Source organism: Manacus candei, unplaced genomic scaffold, assembly GCF_025592945.1.
Source record: "Manacus candei isolate 608988 ecotype Guabito, Panama unplaced genomic scaffold, ASM2559294v1 h1tg000080l, whole genome shotgun sequence".
NCBI lineage: Eukaryota > Metazoa > Chordata > Aves > Passeriformes > Pipridae > Manacus > Manacus candei.
In genome coordinates, this window is record NW_026138128.1 from 143660 (window position 1) to 166118 (window position 22459).

Consider the following 22459-nt stretch of genomic DNA (forward strand, 5'->3'; position numbering starts at 1 on the left):
ATCATCCTGAGGATGGTCGTTGTCCAAGGACAATGCAAATCCTGAAGTCTCTCTTTGCCATTTTCTTCCACATGAGATTTTTTAATATGAAAAAATTGAAAATTGATTTTCTTAATGTCTGATCCACCCCTGTGCACAATCCCAAGGAGCTGCTCTGGTGTTGGCAGGGACATCCAATGGCCTTGCAGCACTAATACAACCCCAGTCCCTGGGCAAGCACACTTTACCAGGACATTCCTCCGGCCCACAGCCCAGCTCTGACAGCCCTCTTTTGCCAAGTCCCTCCATAGCAGGCTGCAGGCTAAAGGAATTATTCAGGCAGTAGCAGGTGGCTTCACAACACAGCGCCTCCCGGGTTCCCAAGACCTCTCCTTGCATGATGCGGTACTTGCGTGTCAGAGGAGCCAAGGGCCTCTCACCCCAGCAGCGGAGGTGGAGGCAAGGAGGAGCTCACTGTCGTAGTGGAAACACTTTATTCAGTCTGAGTTTGAGGGGTCCTTGGGAAAGCAGTAACCATGAGCTTGCTGCATGGGCTGTTCCCTCAGCTGCCTCCTTCCCTAGATCACTCCAAGACTGGCAGGGATCCCCCCTCCTCCATATCCACTGCCACACTTTGGCAACAGCCCCCTGCACACACACACCTGCGGCTGGCAGTGGGCAACCTGCACACGTGGCAACTGGGGGCTGCAAAAGGCCCAAACACGAGGCTCTCACAGTCAGCTGGGAATACTGGGCATTAGTTTTAAGACTTCTTCCCTCAAGTCTCAACCTGTTGATGTGATTTAAAAGAGCATACTACACTCTTTGCAGAGACCAGCACAACACGTGACCCACAAAGAGCTGAGGACGTGAACAACAAACCAAACATACTGCTTTCAGCCACTGTGACACACTCCCTGGCTGGTGAGGAGACAGAGCCACCAAGAAAAGCAATGTACACTCACCTGTAACCAGAAAACAGCGACAAGGGCCGGCCAGTGCTGTGGCCAACAGACCAGAGTTACCCTCCTGGTGCAAGTCAACACAACATCTCAGGCTGTCCAGTACCTGCAGCTTCACCTGTGTTAAGTGACATTGAAGGGAGTAGAACATCCTCAGTTGCAGGTTCCAAAAACACAGGCAACCTCACATACAGGAAGTTATCCATCTCTGCCCCCTCCCAGCTGATTTAACCTGAAATTCCTGGAGAATGATCCCAGAGAAAAAGAATTAAACTTAACAAACTCCATACTAAGAAATCGCTTTGCCAAAGCTTTCACAATCATCCATCCCTGGACTAAGAGATAATTTTAAGCCACGTTTCCTATTTCAGTCCATGTTTCTAACAGACAAGACTGGAAGCAGTTTTAGCCCCACCAACATTCCTGCTATTGGCAACAGATATCCTGTTGGAATTGTGCCTGCAATGGGCTGATGCTACAGCAAGAGGTAGCAGCAAATACCAACAACTTCATTATGCAATTCTACTCCAAAATCCCAGAAAACTTTAAATCAAGATGCCACCATTGCATACCTGCACCCCAGTCAGTGTTCACACTTCAGGATTACTGGTACAGTGCATTATACATAGTTATTGCATATTAAAACACGCTTTGTTTCTATGCCTCAGGGTCCTGATTTTCTCAGCAGGAGGCAGACCCTGCTTCCATCAGCTACAGAATTTGCTAAGCCAACCAGGGAGAAGGAGAGGGGGAACGAGAGTGAAGAAACACACGCTCAAACACCACGACTTTTAGGAACAAAATTTATTCCAATTTCAAACAGAGAGTTTATTTCAGGAGAAAGATATGAAAATCAATTTCCATCAGATATTTCTGTAATAAGGGTGTTGCCCAGCAGTCAGAGTGGGATCTTTCCAAGAAACAATCACACTCCTGGACTGGAATGAGACAGTTTGGAGTCTGAATAGATCCTGACACTGGGCATCTTATTCAGAAACTCCTTTACCCTACCCTCTTCCCTCCCCACCCCCCAACACGCACAACAATACATGCATTGCAAATTACAAGGTTTAAAAACAGCATTTTATATAGTATCTTTTTAAATAGGATAATGTTTACATTGTCTTAAATCAGGATCCTATAATATACAAGTATAACCAAATAATTTCCACCACATTGGCACTTGTAAAGAGTCTCTGGCACTACTAAAGAAGGGGCATTGGCACAAACCATACTCTTAAAAAACTGGGTGCTGCGTAACACACTTTATCTCTGCTGGACTCTAATGACCTGGGCTCTGTACAGGACAATACAATGGTCAGCACACTCCGGAAGGTTTTTTTGTTTTGTTTTGTTTTTGTTTGTTTGTTTTTGTTTAGTTTTTTGTTTGTTTTGTGGTTTTTTTTGTTGTTGTGGTTTTTTGTTGGTTTTTTTTTTTTTTGTTTTCTTTTTTTTTTTTTTAAACCAATAAAACACATGAAGAAAAACCATAGGCCAACATTGCTAGGAAGCAACAACAAGAGACCAAAGAATCCAACTTGAGGAGAAGGGGAGAGGCAGGAAGGGAAGGAGCTATCTGACACGCAGCAGGAAGGGGCTTTTGCTCACCAGATAGCCAATCCACGTGGAATGGTGCAAGGAAACGGGATGGTCCTCTGCTCACTGACTTCAAGTTTCAAACTCGTTCAAAGTATGTTGGTTTCTTCAGCAGAACAAAGATTAAAAGTGCACAAGGAGCAGAAGTTAGCCAGGAGACCACTTCCTCAGACTCTAGGTTCCCTACAAGAACGCAGTTTTACCTCTTTTCTGAAAGTCAATCTGTTGTCTCAACCTGCAGAAAATTCCGACAGCCCTCACTTTCAGAAAAGATGATATAGGCAAATTTGGTCTAAGGTTTGGCACTTTTGCTAGGACAGGCATTTGCCAGCCAACAGAGACTGGAGCCAGTTCTGCAGGAATGCTTTGCTGGCCAAGCTGGAGGCACACAAGCTACTATTTACTAAGAAAAGCATGTGCTAACACTGGTATCTTCTCACATATGATACAGTCATAGACAACTCCAGATGATGTGCACAAGTCTGATCCATTCCTACCCCAATTCAGAATGAGGTTTCAGGAACTTGGGAGAGTCACTGTGCAATGCTCTGCCCTCCCCTCCACAATGCTCAGCACATCGAGCCAGTGATCAGGCCAACAGCTACACCAAGCAGGTGCTCCATAAGGTACAGCACATCCCTAAATCTTTGTGCCCATAGTCTCCCACAGTTGCCCATGATGATGCAGAGTCACTCTGCAAGAGACAGATGCCAAGATCCCTCCTCCAGTGCCAGGGCAGCAGCTCTTAAAGAAGGGGAAGGTAGGAAACAAAGACAAAAAGTTTCTGATTCAAGTGGAAGTACCACCATCATTCACCTCGGAAAAAAAAAAACTTCTGGGAAGTTATTTCCAAGAACCTGTGTATCTCAGTGCCAGGTTCATTGCTGGCAACAGCTGTAGTGTGAACCATTTACAAAAGGATCACAGAAGCGTTAAGAGGCTCGTGCTGCCATCTGCTTCAGAGGGACAGCACTTAGAATACATGAAGATGATTATAAATTCCTCCTTATAGGACAGTTTCTACAAAATGGATCATTTTGACATAAAGATGAAAAAAAAAGCAGTAAAATTGATGCAAAGCTGTCTGACACGTGGGAATCCCTCTCATTCCTCCCAGGGGGTAAATGCAGTCCAGAGCATGGCTATGAGATGCTATGTTTTCCTCAGCATCACCACTTGGCTAGACTGGTTCTTTAACTGTTTGTCCCATGGCTACTGTTCCAACTTAAGCTCTCTAATCACTTGTAGCAGTGCTTGCCATCTTCTGTAGTGCTCTGAGGAACACAGAGGCTTCACTTGGCTATTCTGGAAATCCAGAGGGATCTATAAATAAAATTATTCAAAGTTATGTCCCTCCATATTTTAGTGTTCTAAATCAAAGCATCTTAAGCATCTCAGACAGTTAGATTTACATGTTGTGCAAAACACCGATGTAGTGCTCTGTCTACAAAACAGACAAAATATCAACAGCCCCTTTCAACAGTGCAGCTCATTTAGTCTTTTTCTGCTGGCAGCCTGCTAGCCTTCAATGGGGCAGCCTGGCTGATCCAGAGATTTTGGACCCAGTGCTATTTGTTGGAATTGAAACAGAAGCATTAGCGATGGCCAAATGACACATGTCCAGATGTGGGTCAGATCTCCCTGCTTCACACTCACTTCTTGTCTTGCCACTGCACTTCTCGGCCAGCAACAGCTCCTCAGCACATCTGCTGACTTGCCTCAGCAACTTGAAAAAGCTTTCTAATGTGCAAAGGCTTCACATCTTTCCGCTTAGTGGAGATTCAGGTGGCATCTAGAATTCAGAACTATTTCCAATCTGCCTTCCACCTGCACCAGCAAGTGCTGCTGCCTCTCCCCTCCTCTCCTGCTGAGCCAAGTGCACCCACAGCAGTGCTCTCCGGGTTCCACAGCAGCTGTGCTCCAGCCACGACCACTGTAACTCGGTTATCACACCCACCCAGGAGCAAGTGTGTGTGCAAGTCTTCCAAAGAGGAACACAGCAGCATGTGCCACAGGGGAATGCATAAACAGGGGAGACAGAACTGCCGCTCCCTCCAAGAGCTACTCTCACTCTTCTCAAGTAAGAATCCTACCAGTGTCCCGAAGTCTGTCACCCACCAACTCTGGTCCTTTCTAAAACTCTGCAAGTTGGACAGGAGTGAGGAATTCTTACTAAGTCATTCACACATTGGCACAAAATGCAATAAACAAGGCCTGTTTGCTACTGGCAGCAAGAAAAGACCTAGAGGATGGCACAGGACTAAGATTTTCAATCCAGCCAAAGTCTGATGTTCAAATGCCACAATTACTCAGTGTGCTTTCGGAAACTGCTGCATAGAGAAGTTGCTCATTGATGTCATATACTCTACTCAACAAAACGTATTTTCTCTCAGCAAACTGAGCCTTGTGAGCACACAGCCACGCATTTGTGGTGTGGAGGGGGATGTGTGTGAAAAAGAAACAAGAACTAAATAAAATAAAACAAAACAGAACAATTACAGTCAGGCACTTCCCCAGGCTCAGCAGCTATTGCTCCAAGAGCTTCCATCATTTGTAGTCCATGAACGAAATACAGCAACATGTAGCAAACTATGTATAGAACATCAATAATTTAAAAAAAAAAAATCACAGTCTCCATATCTTTTATAATTGATAAGAAAAAAATAACTCAGAACATATAAAGAATGGAAAAGTGATGGCTTTTTTTTTTTGTTTTGCCATTTTTTTTGCACAACAGTTGGAGAGCAATTGCTCCTCCCCAACATTTCATCACAGTGAACCATGGAGAGTGTCCTGGGGAAGGGAAGGGAAGGGAAAGGAGGGGGGAAGCAAGCAGATTTAGCAAATTACACCAGAGGCACCCTATAGCACAAGGCAAAGGGACCAGTAGCATTCTGCACTCCCACTGTCCAGTGAATTCATAATCTCAGCTGGAAAGTGTTTTTTCTATATATACCATGGGAATGAAAGGGGAAAAAAAACAAACAGTGGCTAAGCAACAAAGGAAAGACCAAGATGAGACTGCCTTAGCTGCTTGGCAAAAATTAAGACGTAAGCAAGGTGCTGAAGAAATGAGGCATATCCCCGTTAACTGTGAAATAAAAGCAATTTGTTAAAAATATGAAATCAACTACTCTGTGGACAGAGACATGAGACTCCAGGATAACACTGAGCACTTGCCACTCCACAGATCAGACAATTTGCACTCATTACATCATCAAAAATTAAAACTTTTTTTCCTGTCATATTTAAAATTTCTTTTTTTGTCTTTCTTCACAAAGAAGCCTCTCAAGGGGCAAGAGCAGAGCAGGTCAAACCAGGTTGTACTCCTTCAGGTTGAGCTGTAGGATGGTGTCCTTGACAGCTGCAAAGACGAAACGGATGTTTTCTGTGTCTGTAGCACATGTGAAATGGGAATAGATGATTTTATCACTGTCAGGATTTAAATCCACAAACATCTTGAGGATGAACTCGCGGGCTGCCTGTGCATCCCTCTGTGGGCCTGCAGCGAACAGAGACACCAGTGAATGGATTCATTCCAATGCATTCCCCAGGCTGATCCATCAGAATAACTGCCAGCCTGCTTTTTCTTATGGGTTACAGAGCTATAAAGAAGAAATTAAGATCATTTATGATATAAAGGTCCGAGGAGCTGGAGTGTCTCATGCTTTTCAGTTATCTAACCAAAACCCAAAGCTGGGCACTTTGCAGACACCAAGGGGTGTGCTTTGGAATCCAGACCTTGGTAAAACCCTGGGTGGGAGGGACGATGCTGCAGAGACACACAAAGTTCTCTCCTGGAGATGGAATGAATATTTCTTCCTAATATACAGGTGGATCTTATAGGCTGAAGGACACAAGCATATGTTTTGGAAACAAGGGTTATCCTCAAACAGAAGTGCAGCCTGTCCTAACCGGCTGGTCAACTCACAGGAGCTAAAACCTGGAATTTTTGCCAGTTTTTAATTCATATTGCTGACAGCTCCCAAGAAAATAGTCACCTACTGCTATTTCTTTCACAGAACTGCTGTTGTCACATTCTGCATGGCAAATATCACCTCTTGAGGGGATGTATGATGGGCAACCTCCAACTCACAGGCCACGCAGCACCCCTGAAGGAACTACAGTGAATGCTTGTAGGAAAAAACAAAAGTACACCACACTCCCTGACATTGAGATCTGTCTCCAGTTGTTAAGCTCCATTTGAAGTAGGCACTGTCTGGGTGGCAGCTCTTCAGCCATCCCCAGCCTGCTGTAAAAACACGGTGTTCCCACCAGTGCCCATGCTGGGGGCACAGAACTCCAGATGTAGGAGGACAACTAACAAGGAGCAATTCCATTAGTCTTTTAAAGGATGAAAGCTGTTAGCAAAATGGTAATTCTTCTTTTACCTCATACTTTTAAAGCATATAATGACAGAATTAATACGAGAGCATGGCAAGAAGTGTGTTGCTTGATCTCATTCTCCACTACCTTTATTTTCAGCCCTGTACAGATGTTACCAGCAGGCTTTAAATGCACTCAAGTGAAAAGCCTGAAATACTGTTTTGGCTACAGAACATTGTTTCAGATGGGAATTTCTCTGTTTCACATAATCTTATTTTCCCACAACAGAAGACAGCATGCTAATAAGAATTTCATGCTGCCTGAGATTTTTCAGCACCATCATTTGAACAACTTGGGTATTTGACCAGTCAGTTTCTCAGAACAAAGACTCAAGTAATCTCTTGACTAGAGGTTAGAAGGTTCAGAATACCAGTAAATTGCCATGTTTACGAAACTAGTTATATGCACAAGCACACAGGGAAGAAAGTTGCTTTATATAATACTACGGTACTCTGCAGTGCATACTGGAGGGGGTAATTCTTCATCTAGGAGAGGTTCATTATTTGATCATTCAATCAGATTCCAGTTGTCTACGTATGATTAAGCTATTTTTATGATATTTTTTATTGCTGTAGGCATTCTTCCTCAAATTAAGATGTTTTCTCCATTTCTAGATCCTAATTTTCTTTGGAAAACAAGAAACTTCTAACCAAACCAGCTCCACATCTTATTCTAGATATATAATGTACCTCCTTAAAAATCACTCACCATCAAACTCCGGGAAATAGTCAACGAGGTGGGAATACAGGATCTTGTCTTCCAACAAATCTTTCTTGTTGAGAAAGAGGATAACAGAAGAGTTTTGGAACCATGGATAAGTTATAATGGTTCGAAAGAGAGCTTTACTCTCTTCCATCCGGTTCTGAAATAAGAAAAAGAAAGCCTTATTTTCACAAATGAGCACTAAGATGCCTTTCTGCTGCCTGCACACATACTCAGATCCATAGTGATTCAGCATCTCAAACACTACATACAGAATGCTTTGGCCCTAGGTAGGTTCTGGCTCAAACTGCATCAATAAATGGAAAGGAAATGCAAAATCTGATGGACTCCAGCTTCGTTTAATTGCCAAGCCATTCATATCAAAACACTTAAAAGCCATTTTATGCTTTGACAGTCATATGAGAGGAATGGTCAGCGATACTTTTAGAACATGGTTTGTCTAGTAGAAAAGGGGTAATTGCTGTTATCTAGTAGCATTTTTTTTATCTATTAGCAAGTGCCAAAATTCAGATTTGCACCTTCAAAGAGCCCAGTCACTACCTAACAAGACAGCAGTCACAACCCAAAGTACCCCAGTGTGGTAAGAGGGACATGATCTGAGAACGTGCCTCCCCCCACAGTGCCTTCCACAGCACACAGGGCTCCGTCACTTCAGAGTATTTTGGTTTTACTGGGGAAGTGGAGATGATGCGAATGCCCTCTGCATTTTCCATTCTCAGGGACATCATGTCCCGTTGAGGCTAATGTTCCCTTTGCAACAAGAAGAACTGAAGGCCAAAACCAACAATACTTGCTAATCCAACTTGGCACCAAGCACTTGGGTACCAAGCTCCAAGGAGCTAGGAAGACATTCCGGCTTTCCTTCTACCCTCCTGCAGAGGTCCCATTCTTTGACTTACCTCATTATCTGATTCCACCAGAACTTGGTCATATTCACTAAGTGCTACTAAAAACATGATGGAAGTCACATTTTCAAAGCAATGGATCCACTTCCTTCGTTCTGATCTTTGACCTCCAACATCCACCATTCTAAGGAAGAGAAGTACATACAGTATCACAGAGGAACTGCAGTTCTCTGTCTGAATGCAAAGGACCAGCAAATGATGAGAATGAATGCAGTTCTTTACCACTCCAGTTAACATGTCACAGGGATGTGCTAGTATCTGCCTGCTAACAAAACCAGCAAGTTTACAAAATATCCTGTTCCAGAAATACATCAAACTGAAAGAATGGCGAGTGATACCAAATTCAACCTCCTGATACCAGCATTACCATTTTTGTTGCATTGTGCTCTGGTTCGCTAACCATCAGTCCTGAGTCTGAAAAGATGAGTCCTTAAACTGTCCTCTGTCAAATGAGCAAACTACTTTTGTTTTTTACTAAAAAACCTCCTTGCCTCAAAGTTTCTCAGTGTTGTGCTCTTCACACCAGGCTTGATTGCTGGCTTAAGCCTCTCAAGGCCATCTGTTGCTGCACCAGCACAGACAGCAAGTTTTGGTGTCATCCTGAGAGCACAAGGTAGGCACAGAAAACCATCTCCCAAGGCAGATGCTAGGTGTGACATACAAGAGAGTATTTCTTCCTAGTGGAAGAAATACTGGTAGGTGGCTTCAGCTACCAACACTTCACTCAACTGCCTCACAAGCCACAACTTCAGCCTCAGATGCCAGCAATGCAGTCCTTCCCAGAGAAGGCACCAATTCCTGCAAGATGGTTCACTGGGTTTTAAGCGTCACCGATTCAAAAGCAGGTTCTTTTTTCTGGCAGTCAAAACATTGGACTATCTCCATTAGAGCAATACCTATCAGCAGATAATTCCACAACACACACATCCACTCAGAGCCTCTCAATCAAGCACCTGGACACTCTAAAGCAATCCATAACTTATCCTTTCTGAAACCATATCACCACTCTCTCAGTTCAGCTGTAACATGAATACACCTTCAGTACCTGAAGATAATATTCTCTAGGTCAAAGGGGTACTCTATGATACCAGTTGTAGGAACTCTAACCCGTAGCACATCTTGCTGAGTTGGTAGATATCCTGGGGTAGCAATACGATCCACGTCACTGAGATAGCTACAAGGAGGACAGCGGAAAAAAAAAATACCTTAGGTTGCAGCACATAAACATACAGATGTAAAAACTGCTACATTTAGTCATTCCCTAGTGTAACAAGAAAGTTAGAAGTCACCTGAATCATTTAAAATATGATGTGGAAAAGTAACAGAATACATTTTTGGGGAACAGTAATTCACCAGCCAGCCCCCTTGGAGGATAAACAGATATACTAAGGACAATTTTATCAACTCTGTATAGCAGTGTGGAAGACAATCTTTACACAGAGAACGTTTAAGTACAGTGGATGCTTTATATTTCAGAATCAAGTCTCATCTGTAGCGTAGAAACATATACTTATTTACTTATAAAACATCTTCTCTATGTTGCCAAACTTAATGGATTTTTTATTAATAAAGTCTAAGCTACACATCCACGTACACCTGTAGGCCAAAGGACAAACCTGAGGAGAAAGAGCAACACTCCTGCTGCCTAAGAGCCAGGATCAACATAGATGGCAGAAGGTAGGGATTCTGGCCTCAGGTATATCCAGAAGCAGATGTGTGAACAACTGCCTTTAACACCCATCAGAACACCTCATAGCCTCATGAAAAGCAGCAAATGGTAAGGAAACAAATTCTAGGCTTCAATAAAAAAAATTGGACAGGTATAATTTGTTAGACCATCACTCCCACCTACCAGTGCATGCTCGCGATTATATACTTACTATTTAGCTGAGTCAGAAAGCTGATATTCTCTTCTCCTGTCATAACACTCTTGTATTCCAGGGTCATTCCACAATGTTTTAATTGCACTTACATATGGCTGCTCAAATGTCATGACCTTTTCTACATCCACTTCTCGGATCAGCACTGCATTGGCCTGGAGATTGAAAAGAGAAAGAAAAAAAAGTAAAAAAACCAAAAGTAAAAAAAAAAAAAAAAAACCAACACAAAACCAGAGCAAACAAACAAACAAACCAACCAACTAAAAAACCACCACGAACCTGGGAGGTGTGGGATCTGTGTCAGAAGGAGGGGGCACCGGTCATGGCAGGAAATAAAAATTCCCACCCTACAACTGCTAAACAAAGGAAGGGCTACAGTCATTGCCACAGCCTGTGGCATCCGTGAGGTGACTGTCCACATCCAGCTGCTTTCTGAAAGGGCTTTTGCCAATACCACCAATCCCAGGAAAAATAAAAACCAAAGCCAAGTTATCTGGCTTTATCTTATGGTAACTGTGCAAGTTATCATAAGTAAAAGTTGGCAGATTCTACCTATCAGAACCCCTTCACCATGCCCCACGTAAAGCACAGGCAAGGCAAGCTTCTTCACACCCTGCCCATTCTCATCACAGACATAAAAGGTGCACCATCCAGTCCCTCTAAACAGTTAGTCAAAATCAGCTTCAAGATACTGTGTGACAGAAGAGATAAAATACAATTTCACTTCAAAATATTAAGGATACTATGCATTAAAAGAAGCAAACTATGCTAAAAAAACCCTATTTTCCTGGCATACCCTCACTCTCATTGTCCTCCCCCTCAAAAAGCTAAAATAATTTAGACCAGATCTGGCTGAAAAATCAATTCCTGGTCCCAAAATGAGTAAGCCAGACTTTAGCTCAGATAATGTTTCTGTGGCTGAGACCAAAATCCTTCAAGAAAGTTTTGTACCCTTGGTCAGCAGCTATCAGAAAAATGGATGGATTGCAGGAACAGGGATAACTATCAGCACAGGTGTCTTTTGGGTCCAGCACATATTTTGCCAGCTTCAATTTCCAGTAAGTATAGTAACTCACACAAAGAAAATGCCAGACACGTTTAACAACACTGAATCCTGGAAATGAGTAAAAATACCACCCCTCTTATACCCTACATCGTATGCCAATCCTTTGCTCCCACCACTCACTACGCAGACTAGTGCGCCAACCACCCAAAGTTGCTCTATCCCTTAACACAACCAAGTAAATGGAGTCAGGTATCAAGAAAATGTCACAAAATGTTTATGGAAAAGAGGTCAGGGAGATTGAGGATGCAATGCAGAAGGACACGAACAAACAGGAACTTAGAAGTCAAACCCTAGAATCCTCACTGCCTAAAGACGTGCAAAACCTGTGAGACACTTACCTTGTTCTGTTCATATTTGTACAGAATCTTCAGGGTTTCCATGGCTCTTATCATAGACTGCATGGCAGTGAAGATGTTTTGGTACACCAGCTTGGTGAAGCCTTTTTTGTCCTCTTCAGAGTAGCCTGAGCCATGAATTATACGCATTTGCTTAATGAATGTGCTTTTCCCACTCTCCCCAGTGCCTGCAGAATGCAAGAGAGTGCATTAGGAGCCATCACAAGCAAGGATCCCAACAGAAGAATGCAGGCACTTCATACCCCAAAGTTCCTATTACTATAACCAAGCACACACTACTCCCAGTCACTTTTTCTAGTTGCTTTCCAGAACGGTAAAAAGACAGTCTGGGTAGGCCTGCTCATCCCCGCTAGGAACCTGACAGCATGAAAGCTTGTCCTTTGCAGAAGCCCTCAAAAGCAGCCCTGGTACTTATTCCAAATCTCATGTTACAGCCACTCCCACACGTTCTGCGTCAAGAGGCCCTCGTCCGTCACACCTGACCTATTCCCAGATACTCCAGCAAGATGCTACAACCACGGCACCAGCCAGGAAGAGCCTGGGCCTGCTCTTCAGCTAGTAAAGCACTACAGACCAAGATGACAGTGAGTGCCAAGGGAAGCCCACTTGCACAGCAAAAGAGTGAACTTCCTTTCACTGTAACTTGGCACAGAATGCTCTTTATCTGATAGACTACACGTCTTTTCATAGGAAAGAACTGAACACAACAGAAAAAACCCCAACCCTAAAGGAGAATGGAGCTCAAGAAACTACTTGCTTATCCATCTGACACAAACAACTTAATCAGCGCGTCTGCCTCGTATCCTAAACTACTGTGCAAACGTAAGGTTTGTTCTCAAGGACAGAAACAACAATCCCGATTGTGACCCAATGCATCTGATCCAGCTCACAGCCTTTGAGGACGAGAGAGTTAAAGATGGTGGCTGACAGGAGAGCAGAGTAGGCCACTGCTCAGAGCTGCCGGTGCTATGCCAGGGTCCCCAGGGATCCCCTCGGCTGCAGCCTGCTCAGCAAGGCCACCGCTTCCTCCTGACACAGGTTCACTGTCGGGCCTCGGAGCAGATGGGAGGGCAGGACACAGCATGTGCATTACACAGTCTAGCCCTTCCAACGCTGGCTTCCTGCACTGTCACTTGGGCAGGTCCTTCCACTCCTACATTTATGGCCCCGGAAAAGTGTCATTTAACATGTGAAGTCCAACAGGTGATATAAAAGGACAGTGGGAACTTTTCTAGCACAGTAACTTCACCATCAGACAGTACCCACACAGTTACACAGCCCTGTTGCATTCACAATTCAACTGGTATTGTGGGAAGTTCCCTGCAACATCCGCTCTGTGCACACACAGTCCTTTGTGGAGGGGCCAAGGACTCCCTTACCTCCACACTTCACCCCATGAGCAACAGCCTAAGGGGATACCACTGACATTTCTGTTGAATGCTTTTGTTCAGCCTTCTAAAAGTTGCTATCAATATGCAGGATACATAGAAAAAACAGCGCTCTAACACAGTATCCCGGCTCACTTGGCTACTGAGACCAAAAACTCAACTGTATCCCATCAGTGACAAATCCTTTTGATCTGCAGTTAAAAATAAGGATGCTTGCAGAGCCCTGGTTCTCACCACAGGCACCACCAGGTACTTCTCACACCAGGGGAGAGATGGATTCAGACTGGATCTCATTCATCCCTGTACACAGCAACTACTCACATGTAGACTCTCAGTTACATGTTTATCCTGGTGGGCTAAAAGGCAAACAAACAAATAAATATGCTCAAGTAAAAGCAGCAAGCACCTAGCTAGAAGCAGAATGTTTGAAATAAACAGCAAGAACTGGCAGAAATCATGTCAGCATAGTCAGAAATTAACATTGGAAATACTATTAATATGCAGCAAACAATCTCCATCTCAAACAGAAAGGTATACCCTAAGTGGGGGAAAGTTTGGAAACTGAAATCTTTTCTGGTTTCTCTCACTGTGGTGAGAAATACTTCCTTGTCTTTTACCACAGTGACCAAAACTGAAAGGGGAAAAAAAAAAAAAAAACAACAAAATGGTGGTGCTTCGAAGCATTTCAACAATGAAACCATAAGAGAAACCTCAGCACCAGACCTTTGCTTGCTTCAGAACTTAGAGAGTTCAAACACAGATTCTTCCTGTCACTCCATCATCCTCCCTTTTTTGGTTCCGGGGTTGTTTTTGTTGGGGGGGGAGGCGAGTTGGTTGTTATTGTTTGTTTTGATTTTTTTAAAAAGGTGCCTCTTGCTTTCCCCAAGGCCACTGACAATGCAGCACAGCACTACACCAGCAGGTTACAAGCTCTAGCGGGCAAGATCTACAGCTGTAAGGGCACAAACCTCCTTTTAATATGACAATGTTGGGAAAGGAGATAATCTGAATTCGCTGTTTCTTCTATCAACACGTGAAAGCAGCAGAGTTTACAATAACTTACTAATGACCCCCAAGTACCTCACAGGCACTTGTAAGAACATTACTCAGTCAACAGTATCCCACGCTTAATCACAAGCAATTTCTGTACAAAATATTCTCCTCACCCAGTAAAATCACAAATGACTACCTTATACCAGAGGGCAACGTCCAGCACCTTGAATTTCTTATTACCAGGTTCATCACTGATTAGCACTGTTATTCATGCCAATTTTCTGTTTTAGGCTTTAGCAAAGTAACTATCATTAGATGAAGTGAAAAGAAAAATTTAACATGGCTTCTTACAAGGTGAAAACTCCTTCCATACACTCAAAAGTTTGGAGATTTGGGAAAGCCCTCTTACTAATTCAATCATTAATACTTGTGAATGTTAGAACTCCACATGACAGGAGCAACACAGAAGTATAACAGCAGTTATACCAAGGAGAGAGAACACGTTACCTGCCTCAGCTGAAAGTGGGCAATGTGCTGTATGCAGTGAAAAGCATCCAGCAAACATGGTCTACCGCTAGCAATGTTGCTTATCCAATAATAACCACCTCATGTAATTTATTTTTTTATTTGATGCTGAATCTTACTTAGCTGTATCTTTTAGAAAAGCAGAAAGGATTCTCAAGCAATCTGAATTATTTCTAAAGTGAAATCTTTAGATCCAGTGGGATCTTCTTAACCCAGATCTTTTCTATAGTGCCAGCCTATTTTGAAGCAGCTGCTTCTGTGGAACTGTTTTAGGGAAGCATGAGAAAGACACCCTCCCTCATCTACAAGCCTTACAGAAACTGCCACAGCATCTCCGAAGAGCAGAAACATCAAGCCCTCGATTTTACTTTTCACCTGAAGAACAGGAACACATCAATTATGACAGATTTGCAGTGAGAAGGACAACCGTGGCCTTCACTGAACAGTTATCACCAGGCACCACTGGAGCCTTTCAAAGGGCTGGGCATACACAGCCCTCCCTCACTTCTGCAAAGTGCTACCTTTGTTTTCACAAGGGTCAGCTTCATTTGTACCTTAATGGCTTGTCAACAGACCCCAAGTGAATAAACTCAATCCATCAGATCTGCTTCAGATTTCAGCTTAAGATGACACAGTATTTAAGCCACAAAGCAGAATACATTTAAGACACAAGCAATGATAAGTCACAGTACCCATGAAAACTGTAACTTAAGTTTAAATCTGGGGGCTACCTAGACATGAACATCAAACTCACTGCTGAAGAAGATGTACATGCCTGCAATCTTCACTGGCTGCTCTGGCAACTGATTACCCATCCCTATACACTCACCTGAACACAGCAGTTTTCCATCTGCACAGAGAACACTACTACGTTTCCATATGAAGACCTAGATTCTTATGGTTGCACAGCTGATCTCTTCCTCTGAGGGCAATGCTAAACTCTACAGACATTTCCTCATCAAATACACAACTCCTGCATTCTTACTGTCTCCTTCCACTTCAGAACCACTACACCACGCTGCCAGCCCTGCCGGCTCTCCCAGGGCTGTACAAGTGGAACTCCGTGGCTTAGGGGCCGGAGGCCAATTTTTCACTCAAGGCCCAGGAGTTCACCGACAATAGTGGAAACCATCAACTCCATCAGCAAATTTTCACATGCTAACGAAGGCCAGCACGCCCCGAGAACCGTTTCCTCGAGACAAATTTCACGCGCGTGTGTGCGTGCCCGCCTTCGGAACCAGGAATTTCAGCTACTTAGTTCCTGCTTATGTCAAAATCCATTTTGACAGCGAACGCATCACAAAATCAAACAAAGGGCAGCCAATGAGGCGGCCGCCCCGCACGGCTCGGGAGCGGCCCCGAGCGCCGGGCTGAGGCGGTGATGGCTCCCGCCGCTTACCCGCCACACCCGCTCCCCGCCTGGCCCGGCCACCCGGACCTGCCGAGTCCCGGGCCAGGCCCTGCGGCGGCCCCGCGCTCCTCACCCAGCAGCAGCAGCTTCAGCTCGCGGCGGGCGTCGCGCTTGTCCCTCCGCAGCTGCTTCTCGATCTCGGCGTTGATGCGCTTCGACTCCTTCACCTCGTCGCTCAGGCAACAGGCCATCATGGACTCCAGAGTCATGGTCGCACCGCGGCCGGGACGCCCCCGCCCACCCCCCACCCCCCCGGCACCGACCACCGTCCTCCGCAAGGCCGGGAGCCCGGCCCGGCCCGGCCCGGCCCCGCGCCCCCTTCCCTCCCCACCCTCCCTCCCTGCGCGGCGCCGGCCCGGCCCGGGCTCGTCCCGGCCCCGAGTGCTGCGGCCAGGCCCAGCGCCGCTGCCGCTGCCGCTGCTGCCGCCGCCGCCGCCGCCGCCGCCGCCGCCGCTGCCGCCGCCGGCACCGCCGCCCCCGCGCCCGCGCCGCTCCCGCCCGGCTGCGCCGCCGCTCCCTCCGCACGGCCCCGCCGAGACACCGCCGAGCCGGCGCAACCCAACCCGCTGCCGCTGAAAACAAGCGCTGACTGACAGCAGTCGGCGCCAATGGGCGAGCGCGGCGCGCGGCGGGGCGGGCCCCGGCCGGCGGGACGTGGCGCCGCGGCCAATGGGAGCGCAGGTTTGGTTGGCCAAGCGCGGGGAGGGGAGGGCGCTTGGACGAGCGTTCCCAGAGCGGGGCGGGGCCGCTGGGCATTGTGGGAAGGTGGCGGACCGGGGGTTTTATGGTGGGGCGAGCAGGGCTGGGCGCCTCCCGTGATCGCAGAGCCGCTGCCACCCCCCTGCCCTCCACGGGCCCATGGCCGGACCCCACTGGGCCTGTAGGGCCTTGGCGGCCGGTGATGCGACGGCGCAGGGCGGGCCCGGGCCCTGGACGATGCGGCTCCTCCCGCACCGCGCGGGGCACCCGTGGGTGCCCGAGGCCAGGCAGGCCCGACCCTGAGTGGGAAGGACCCGTCTCAGCCATAGGCCCGCGGATCTGGCCAGCCTGGCCGCCTACAGCTGCGGCAGCCCTCGGTGCAAAGGAGGAGAACGCCGAGGCCCTGCAGTGCCAGCCCAGCGCTCCCAAGCTGTGGCTGCTGCTGTCCCCTGACCACGAACCACTAGAGCCTGACGAGGACAGAGCCTGTCAGGGTGAGCTCTGTGGGTGCCACCTCAGAGGCCTTCCTCACTCTGCGTCTCTCCACACAGGGGGTCTCAGCGCTGGCTTTAACCCAGGTTTCCTCATTACTTCCCAATAGGTCCCTGTTGACCTGTATACCAGGTGCTCCAGCTGGCAGCCTGATGCATCCCCTCCATGCCACATCCTTACGTTCATCCTTCTGCTGCCAGTGCAGCTTTATCTGTCAGAGCAGCTCTCTGGGAACCTGCCTCCAGCAGAATACCTGCCATCTGGATTCCCCATACACACACCCCTCTTGCAAGCACCTGTGGCTGCACACCCATTGCCCTCCTTGCATGGCTGCCCAGGTCCCCCTGGCTCCATTTAAACCTGGTGCCAGTGTGCCCCAGTCAGCCATGTGCTCTCCACATAACCCTCCATACAGAAAGAAAGAACACTTGAAAATCAGAAGATTCTTTTTACCATGGCCAAATCATGCAGCAGCAGATGCTGCCAAAATCTACATGCTGCAGCTCCCATCTTCCTTTCAGACAGATGCCAGGGCTCCAGCTGTTGCAAACTGTACTGGGATGGCTGGGTACCCTGATGCAGCAGGGTCTCCTCCATCCCAGTCCAATGGATCTGTAAGTGCTGTAGTACATGCCTTTTGTTTCACATCTTTCCTCCCACAAGGAGGGGAGTAGGCAAAGCAAGACCTCTGCATATTCCATGCAGCAAGATAAACAGATACACCCTTAACTTTCCAAAGGAGAAGTCTCTTCCCACCTTTCTCTCCCCCTGCTTGTCATGCTTTCCTTACTCCATCTGGTGTTGTTTCTTTGTCTGACTTTAAACTAACTGAACCACTCAGTTTTCCAAGTCTCTTTGTCTTCTCTTTGCAGGTGCTTCTGCTGGTATTTTGGAGTTCTTACAGACACCCAACACCACCCATTCTGTCTGTATTCATGTTCCCACACCTCCTGGGCTGGGCTCACTCACCTTCCCACATCTACTCTGCCTATTGGTCTGTATCTAACCAGTCTTTTTGAAGGTCCAAAAAAGCATGATAGAGCTGTTATGTACCTGTCTTCATTGTTACCTGCCTGGCTTATTCTGTGGTTTGCCAGTCCCTACCTTGTGAGACAGAAACACAAGATACGCACAAACAACAGGTTCTGTTTTCCACTTAAATTCCACCTGCTCCTCTTATGTCTGTATTATTCTCATGAGCTGTTTGCCTCAATTAAAAGGAGATTCTAACCTTTTTTTTATAAGTGGTTTGTCCATAGTTTGGCTTTTCACAGCATCAATACCTCCTATTCTTACGTTCTCTTACTTTCTCTTCCAGGTGCCCCACAGCCGAGAGGACTGTTACTCTCTCATCACTGATCTCTATAACCCCTGCAACACTGCTCTGACAGGCAAGTCACTTTGACCTCTTTGAATGTTCTCAGGCTGTGAGTACAACATAGTGTGTCTGGGGTGTGCTGAAGAGTTATCTAGTTGGGATTGCTGGGCTGCTTTGAACCACGAGGTGCTATATGCTAGAAGCTATTGTTTTGGTTGTAGAAGGGAGCAGGCATTGCCAGCAGGTCAGGGATGTGATTCTGCTCCACTCCTCAGCCTTGGTGAGGCATCACCTGCAGCACTGGGTCCAGTTTTGGGCTCCTCAGGACAAAACAGATACAGAGCTCCTGGAGTGGGTCCAGCAGAGGCTACAAAGATAGTGAGGGGAGTGGAGCATCTCTGTTATAAGGACAGGCTGAGGGAGCTGGGCCTGTTCAGCCTGGAGAACACCAAGAGGGGATCATATCAAAGTCCATAAGTATCTGAAGGGAGAGTGTCAAGAGGGTGGACCAGGCTCTGCTCAGTGGTACTGAGCAATAGGACAGTGGGCAGAAACTGATGCACAGGAAGTTCCACCAGAACACGAGGAAGAACTTTTTTACTGTGTGGGTGACCAAGCACTGGAATGGGTTACAGAGTCTCCTTCTCTGGAGATATTCAAAGGAGGAATGTGTCTGGACACAATCCTGAGTAACATGCTCAGGGCACCCAGCCTGAGCAGGGAGGTTGAACCAGATGAGCTCCACGGGTCCCTTCCAACCTGGTCTGTTCTGTGATTCTGTGTGCAGGGTGTGGCAGCTGCCCCATCCCAAGGAGCGGGATGGGAGTTGGAGGATCACACACAGGCCCTGGTAGCTTACCCTCAGGAGTCTGGAGGAAAGACCAAGGCTCAGATCACACAGCAACGTCAAAACAAAGCGGGGAGCATCACCAGGGAGCGGAGGGGAGGAGGAGGAAGCAGAGGAGTGCTCTGCCAGCGATGAGAACGAGAGAGCACAGGCAGCGCGGGTGCTGCTGCCACCAAGCCTTTACCCAGCGGACATTCCAGCCTCCCGGCTGAACCGTGTGGAGTCAGACTCGCGGTGAACCCGGGCCCCCCGAACAGCCCTTGGGGCCCCGTGGAGGCCGTTCCTGCTCCCAGCCGAGGTGCGGGGCGGAGGCGCGGCCGGGCCCAGGGCTGCGCTCGGCAGCACTGGATCCCCTGCACGCGGGGTCAGGCATCACCCACTGCTCTCTGGTTGCTGATGGGGACCGGGGACTGAGCTGCAGAGCAGGTGTCAAATGTTTCAGCCTGCCCCAAAATTAGTTTTACAAGCTCTTCAATTGTCTGTCACAGGAAGATGCCACAAAGAGATCTGAGTTCTCTGAAAAGTAGGGGAAAGGCACTGAGATCAAACATGCTGACAAATACAGCCTGTGACAGCAATTGCTGGATTAGTTTTTTTAAACCTTGTGTTTCACATCTGGTTTGTCATGCTGTTGTAGGTGGGCTCAGTGCGCAGTAAACTAGGATAACAAACCTACATTTTCCATGATCCTTTCATCCCCTAGGATCCCAAAGCACATCATTTAATTGCACTCAACCTGCACACAGATTTCATAAATAAAGAAATGATGAATTAGCATAGCTGCTGCAGCATTCACATGAGTTACTAAGACACAATCACCTTCTGCAATCAATCCAGCCTCATGCTTCAGTGTTTGTCATAAATTGAGGTCAGGAAGAAATGTTCTCCCTACCTGGAGGAGCGCTGCTGAACTAGCCAAGTACAGAAAGACTCTCAAGGGTGTAGTAATCTGTCTTCCCTGTGCAAATCTCAGAAATTGTTGCAAATATTCATTTGATGAAGCTCCCATGCAGTAGATGGACACTGATCCTGTACAGGAGCAGGAGGAATGTGGTGCAGGGTGGCCAGGAGAGATTACCTGCCTCACACGAGGCAGGAGGAAAGCCTGGATGATCCCTTTCACCTTAAAATTGCTATCTCACTCCTCCCTTTGTCCACCAAGGGAAGGAGATGAGAGAGGTGAGAATCCTTGCCATGCCCACAGCACAAGTGGGCCTGGTCAAGAAGCCACTCCTTTGCCCATTCCAGCCCCTGTGGATCACTCCCACCATCAGACTCAGTCTGGACTTCATATGCAGAGGGATTCACATGCTGCTTCCGGAAAATACTTGTCCAAGGAACCTCCTCATGGCCAAAGGGCCAGTGGATTCCCCTGGACCTCCCGACCATGTTATAGCTCCAAATTTCCTGCTTATCTCCCACCAAATGCCTCAGGGACACCACCCAGAGCTAAGTCCTTCTCTGAAGCTTGATACTGACCCAGCCCTGTCCAGGGAACATGCAGATTCAGGCATCCTTGCTATGTGCTTCCTAATCACAGCTCAGCTGCAAAATCCCTTTTCTACTTCCTGCAAGGAGTGTGAACTGTTCCTTGCACTTTGGCTGGTAAAAAGGATAATTACCCCTAATCAGTCTGCAGCAAAAACATAGGCCACAGCAGAAGGGAGGGGTGGGGGTCAGCCACCATGAGAAATGGAACCCAATTATTTCAAGTCACTGATAAAGTGGGATCACAAAAGGTAGAAACGTTTTACCAGCTGTAAAAAGCCTGCCCAGACCAAGGCTTTTCTTGGAGAAAGGCCCTTTCTGCCTACGAGTGATTCCTGGCTGTGCACATCCAGGGGCCGTTTCCCATTTTTCTTCTTGGTGCGGGTGGGGAATTTGGGCCAGTGCTGGGCAGTGACGGGGGGGCGAGGGGCAGCTCTGTTGAATGGCATCTGTGCACTGCCGTGCCACGTTCGTGGGGCGGGCAGTGCTGGCTGCCATAGGTCCTCCTCACCTCCCTGCGAGCCTGTGCTGCCCGTGCAGCCCCAGTGCTCATCACAGCTCTTTGCTGCTGCGGGGAGACCTGTGTGGCTCATAATGGCAGCAGGAGAGTTGGGAGGTGGTGAGGGAGAGGAGGAAACAGCCCCTTATGTGAAAAATACTGCAGAGGCAGATCGCTTGTAAATCACCCTCAGACCTGCCCAGCCCTTGCCTCATGTCTGACTGATTGTATTATGCTCTCTGGAGAAAGTTTAATATAAAAAGCCAATAATCCCCATGATAAGAGGGGTGATAAGGGACAGTGTGGCCTCAGATCCCACTAGCGCTGACCTGGATGTGGCAGGGGGCCTTCCTCCTCACCCCCACCAGCCCTGGCCTCCCCAGCCCAGCCAGGCAGCATGGACCTGGCAGGGTTGCCGGTGGGCAGGAACTGCAGGCCAGAGCCAAACTGCAGGGCTGGGCAAAGCAGAAGCCAGCCCCACTGCTGGCAAAGAGGGGCTGGGGAAGCAGGGAGGGAGGAAGGAAGAAGTCTGTGAGCCCCAGTAGCGTGGCATGGGGCCAGCTGTGGCTAATAGCCCACAAGCTGCCAACCACTGTGCCTTATAAAATACCTCAGATGTCTGAATATGGGGTGGCAGTGGGAGATGACAAGCTGCAAACCCAGGCTTTGCATCCTGGAGAGGGACTGGGATTTGTAAGCAGGTGGCTAACAAATGTGGTATTGATGGCAGCTGAAGTTTAATGAGTTTGGTGAGTCTCAGCCCTGTTTCTACTGGAAAGAGTCCACAGCATTCAAACCACAACTGAGAAGCAAAGGAGGAATTGCTGGCTGAACCACCCCACCTCCAGTGGGGTCCTTGTCTGTGCCACCCTGAGGTGTGCAGTGCCTCAGATAGCCTAAGCTCCTCAGACTTGATCATGCAAAGCACCTGTGTATGTGGTCAGCT

The 22459-nt window shown here is 47.4% G+C and overlaps 2 protein-coding genes across 3 annotated transcripts; one reads left to right on the plus strand and one right to left on the minus strand.

The window, feature by feature from the left end:
* Positions 1–1730: 1730 nt before the first annotated feature.
* GNA11 (G protein subunit alpha 11) lies at positions 1731–16432 on the minus strand. Of its 2 annotated transcripts, none has more exons than XM_051810891.1 (7): positions 16244–16432; positions 11836–12020; positions 10432–10586; positions 9597–9725; positions 8546–8675; positions 7632–7785; positions 1731–6039 (listed from the first exon to the last, which is right to left on the minus strand). In XM_051810891.1, the coding sequence occupies exons 1-7, from the start codon at positions 16377–16379 to the stop codon at positions 5849–5851; spliced, it is 1080 nt and encodes a 359-aa protein (XP_051666851.1). In that variant the 5' UTR covers positions 16380–16432; the 3' UTR covers positions 1731–5848. The 2 variants fall into 2 exon arrangements, with proteins under 2 accessions (XP_051666851.1, XP_051666852.1); XM_051810892.1 differs by lacking the exon at positions 16244–16432 and adding an exon at positions 15745–16080.
* Positions 16433–16874: 442 nt separating this feature from the next.
* LOC127481513 (uncharacterized) lies at positions 16875–20126 on the plus strand. Its single transcript, XM_051810890.1, has 4 exons — positions 16875–17363; positions 18234–18355; positions 18680–18752; positions 19467–20126. The coding sequence occupies exons 1-4, from the start codon at positions 16955–16957 to the stop codon at positions 19736–19738; spliced, it is 876 nt and encodes a 291-aa protein (XP_051666850.1). The 5' UTR covers positions 16875–16954; the 3' UTR covers positions 19739–20126.
* Positions 20127–22459: the final 2333 nt, after the last annotated feature.